Source organism: Grammomys surdaster, unplaced genomic scaffold, assembly GCF_004785775.1.
Source record: "Grammomys surdaster isolate TR1022 unplaced genomic scaffold, NIH_TR_1.0 273, whole genome shotgun sequence".
Classification (NCBI taxonomy): domain Eukaryota; kingdom Metazoa; phylum Chordata; class Mammalia; order Rodentia; family Muridae; genus Grammomys; species Grammomys surdaster.
Genome location: NW_021604714.1, coordinates 2,725,194 through 2,729,798, shown reverse-complemented (window position 1 = coordinate 2,729,798; position 4,605 = coordinate 2,725,194). Strand labels below are relative to the sequence as shown.

Sequence of the window (4,605 nt, the reverse complement as noted above, 5' to 3'; positions counted from 1 at the left end):
GTGTGTGTGTGTGTGGTGTGTGTGTGTGGTGTGTGTGGTGTGTGTGTGTGGTGTGTGTATGTGTGTGTGTGGTGTATGTGTGTGGTGTGTATGTGTGTGTGTGTGTATGTGTGGTGTATGTGTGTGGTGTGTGTGTATGTGTGTGTGTGTGTGGTGTATGTGTGTGGTGTGTGTGTGTGGTGTATGTGTGTGGTGTGTGTGTATGTGTGTGTGTGTAGGTTAGAGTTCAGCTTCAAGTGTCTTCCTCTATCTCCCTATTTTCTGTTATTTTGGAGACAGAGTTTCATTATGTAGCCTTGGCTTTTTGTCTTCCTAACTCTGCTTGCTCACACATACATTTACGAGGAAATTGAAGGTTTTTTTTTCCGCCCCTAAAACATATTGTGTTTTATATGTTCAAATTGTATTTCGTAATCTCTTTAACGGATGTGGCACTGTTTTACTAATGGGACACTGATCTTGGTTATTTTCCTGCACTTTGGCACGTGTGCTTTAATGAAGGCACTACGAGTTCCTTATCCCCTAAATGTCCTGCATTAGCACCTGTGTAAACTGTGTGTCCTAATCTCTACAATGGATGTCATAGAAAACCCGCCCACAGGGATCTTAAATGGGAAATGTAAGGTCGTTTTCAGGGTTACAGTTAGGGTTAGGGTCAGGGTAAAGGTTAGGGTTACAGTTACAGGTAGAATTAGGTTTAGGTCAGAGAAAGGGTATGTAGATCAGGTTAGACTGGAACTCATGGAGATCAGCATGCTTCTGTTTCCTGGGTGCTGTGACCAAAGGCATGCATCTCCCAGGCCGGCTTCCACCTCATTTTCCCAGACAGGTCTCTCATTCAACCTATAGTTTGCTATAGATCTGACCTGCAACCCCCCCCAGCCCACCCCACCCCACCCCACACATACCCCGGATCTACTTACCTGTCCTTCCCTTCCTTCCTCCCTCCTTCTCTCCCTCCCTCCTTCCTCCCTCCCTCCTTCATGCACTGAGATTTAGGTGCCTGCCTCAGCCTGGCTTTCATGTGGGTGATGAGGGACTGAACTTAGGAGCTCAGGCTTGTGCTTTAGCCCAGTGTGGCTTTCATGTGGGTGATACGGGGATGAATTCAGGAGCTCAGGCTTGTGCTCTAAGCCCGTTACCCACTGGGCCATTTCTCCAGCCTCAGCTTTAAATCCTGAGTCTGTTGCCTTGTAGTTGTTTGGGCTCAGTAGCTACAGATGTGACAAACATGCTTTTTCTTTCCCCTTCTCGAGCACCCAGAGATTGCTGTCGATCTTTAATGACATCCCTTGTCGTCAGCCCTCTAGACCCCCTCATCGATCCTGTGTGTTGCTTGAGAGTTCACTTAATACGACTAGAATTCGTCCATTTACCTCCCAGGAACCCAGCCCGAGACAGGACATTTGGCGTGCTTTGCTCTTACATAGACTCCTAACGAACACTAGATTTTTCTTTTTTCCTGAAAATTTGTGTTTGTTTTGCTGAGCTGGAGCTCAAACCTGAAGCCTGAGGCGTGCCAGGCAAGTGTTTGCCTGCCAACCCCAGCTCCAAACATGTTCTTGTTCCTGTCATTCTGTTTTTAACTTCTTAAAAGATGGGCACAGTTCCCAGTGCCACAAAAGACAGAGGGAAAGCCTCCGGATGGGGATGCCCTGGGATACTCTCGCAGAGATAATGCATTTGATTGCTGTACACTGAATCCCCTTAGCCCAGAGCTGTCAGCTGGGGCAGTGGGCTCCTTGTATAGTCAATGCCCCATCCTGCCTGCACCCAGAGACTCTCTGCTTTGCTTTCTGAAGCCATAGCAGGAACAACCCAGAACTTACGAAGTGGAATAGCCATCAATCAGGAGAGAGGGACAAGCAGCAGATAGCCCCTTCTCCTTTAGCCCAGGCTAGCCTTGAATTTGCTGGGATTATAAGTATTCATTAGCAAGTCCAGTTTGTGAGTTACTGGGGATAGAACCCAGGGCATCCTGCGTGTCAGGCAAGCACTCTACCAACTGGCCTACACCCTCAGCCCCCTTTTGTCTTTTTGCTATCTCTCCAGGTCTCACTTCAGTTTCCCTGAGGCAACTTAATATCTTAGAGGATACCTTGGAAACCAGAGAAGCCAAAGGAGATATGTGCTAGCAACTCTCGTGGTATACATGGTTCATTTATAGATAGCTGATAGATAGATAGATAGATAGATAGATAGATAGATAGGTAGATATCCATTAATAAAACTATATAACATTGCATGAGGGGATTCTTCTGCGTGTATTCTAAATCTGTTTTTTAAATACTCATTTAATATGTTCATAGCATAGACTCACATAACACAATCCATCCACCATGGACAATGAACACATTTCCGTGTCAATAAATACAATCCTAAATAGAGTTTATCTCCCCGTGTCCCCGTGCTAGGGACTGAACTCGGCCTTGCTCTTGTACGATTTAGCCCCAGACCCCACTCCGAAGTGCCTTCTTTAATGTCTGTCACCGAAGGTGTGCCTTATCTTTGACTTAATCCATTCGGTTTACAGAGTCGGGGTGAACACACGGGTCTTTGTAAGAGGGTGGAATGGCTTCCTCTGCAAAGGAAGTGCCAAGCTTCGCATTCCCTCAAATGCTCACTCCACATCCAATAATTTTCTCTGGCATACTAAAAGGCCAGCATTTCATTCGAGTAGTTTTTAGTGGGCTTCAGAAATTATCCTTCCACCCTTTTTGAAAATCAGAACGTGTGCCCATCTTCCTTTCTTTCTTTCCTTTGCTGTAATTTCCTCTACAGCAACGGCTGCATCTACGCCTGCCTCCAGGTCCCTGGGATGCCGTACGTCCTGGCTTTGAAGGGGTGGCGCTCACTGCAGGTGGCTCAACAATTTCTGTCCACTACACCTCTCTGGGGTTTTGGTCTTCTGCTCAGCTCAGTACGAAGCAAAATTGTCTGTCCCCTGTCCCAGAGCACTGAACCCTGAGTAGATCTTCTCTTCACAGTGCTCTTTGCTCTGTCTCTGCTCACTGGGGCTTCAGCACGTTGCTAACCCCCATTCTTATAGAGCCTACCATTCCGGGCTGCGTATTCCTCTCCCATCTCTTGGTGCGTGTATGTGTGTGTGTGTTTCAAACCCTAGCTCGTTGGAAACCTGCCAGTGTACCTCACAAGGTTTCCTATAAAGTCCCCCCCCTTAACTTCCGATGGTGCCCCTTGCAATTACTCACTGGAATCCCAGGGCTTTCAACAGCTCCCACTTACTGGTATGAATATGTTCAATACAACTAGTCCTGATTTATCTTCGCAGCCCCCCTGCGATGCCCTATTACATGTAAGTTCCTCTATTCACCGGCTGGATAGCCATTGGCACAGAAAGGCATAGGCACCATCTCAGCGGTACCCAGCATCCAGGGGACCAGCCTCCAGTCTTCTCTTAAATGTAACTCCCTTTGTTTATGTGGACACAGAGAGGGATCTGGACCCTCGCCTGATACAACTGAAGCCAGCAGGCTAAGCCTTAGATTCTCCTTCCTCTCAGGCTCTGAGTTTAGGTCCCTTCCTAGGCAAATCATGGAGGCCACCTCCTCTTGGGTTCCATCCCTCTCCCCAGTCCAGCAAGCCAGCCAAGTTGGCGACACTTGTCTAAAGGTAGTGCCTAAACTATCCTCACCTGGTCACAAAACAGCCCCTGTTTACGGATTGGGGATGGCGCCCACATGCATGCACATACATGCACACGCACCACAGGTGCAGAGGTGTCCCCGCAACTCTTCACACACATACACACATATCCTGGACACAGAAGCACCCCCACATCACTCTGTCATTATCTCTCTGGGTCTCTGTATGTGTCTCTCAGTGTCTGTTTTCGTCTTTCTGTCTCTCTCCCGTGCGTGCACACACATATACACATGTCTTTCCTCCCTCCCACCCCACGAGCACAGAAGCACCCTCAAATCTATCTCTGTCCCTCACTCAGGGTCTTTGCATCTTTGTGTGTGTGTGTGTGTGTGTGTGTGTCTGTCTGTCGCACACATACACACACACACACACACACACACACACACACACACACAAGTATTGTCTGTCTCTGGTAGCCAAGGTGGTCAGTATCTCTTTTCCCTGCCTGCCCCCGCCCCCGCCCCTGTCCCCTGCTCTTGGGTCTATAGCCCACCCAGTCCTGAACCCCCTACCCTAGTGCCACTTACCCTCCATACTGTCTGCTCCTGGACACTCTCCAAAAGAGGTGGGCACCTTCAAGCGGATGGGCTGGGACCCAGGAAGGGTCTGGGGTCTGGGTGGGCTACCCTCGTCTCCGCTTCACCCGTCGCTCGCAGGCGGGCAGGGGGCGCTCACTCCCTGGGGTCCGGGGTGCAGCGCCCTCACAGCGCCGCGGTCCACAGGACTCTGCCGCCCGCTCCGCGCCTCCCGGGCCGGAGGGAAGGAGGGGGCTGGCGCCGCGCCGTCTCCATGGCACCCGGCACACCTGTGCGGCCGAGCGAGGGCGCCCCGTGCACCTCCCCCGCAAACTCTCCCAGGACCCCGCACCCTCCAAAGTGCGGGCGGTGCCCGCCGCAACCCTGGCAGACACACACCAGCCTCTGTCCCCACTCTTTACAT

General features: G+C 50.3%; 1 protein-coding gene across 1 annotated transcript in view; it reads right to left on the bottom strand.

Annotated features, from left to right (window-relative positions):
• Npffr1 (neuropeptide FF receptor 1) overlaps nt 1-4,202 on the bottom strand; it is a 34,515-nt gene extending 30,313 nt beyond the window's left edge. Inside the window, exon 1 of the mRNA XM_028776889.1 lies at nt 4,194-4,202. Coding sequence (XP_028632722.1) covers nt 4,194-4,200 — 7 coding nt within the window. The 5' untranslated portion in view covers nt 4,201-4,202. The remainder of the gene's footprint in view (nt 1-4,193) is intronic.
• Nucleotides 4,203-4,605: the final 403 nt, after the last annotated feature.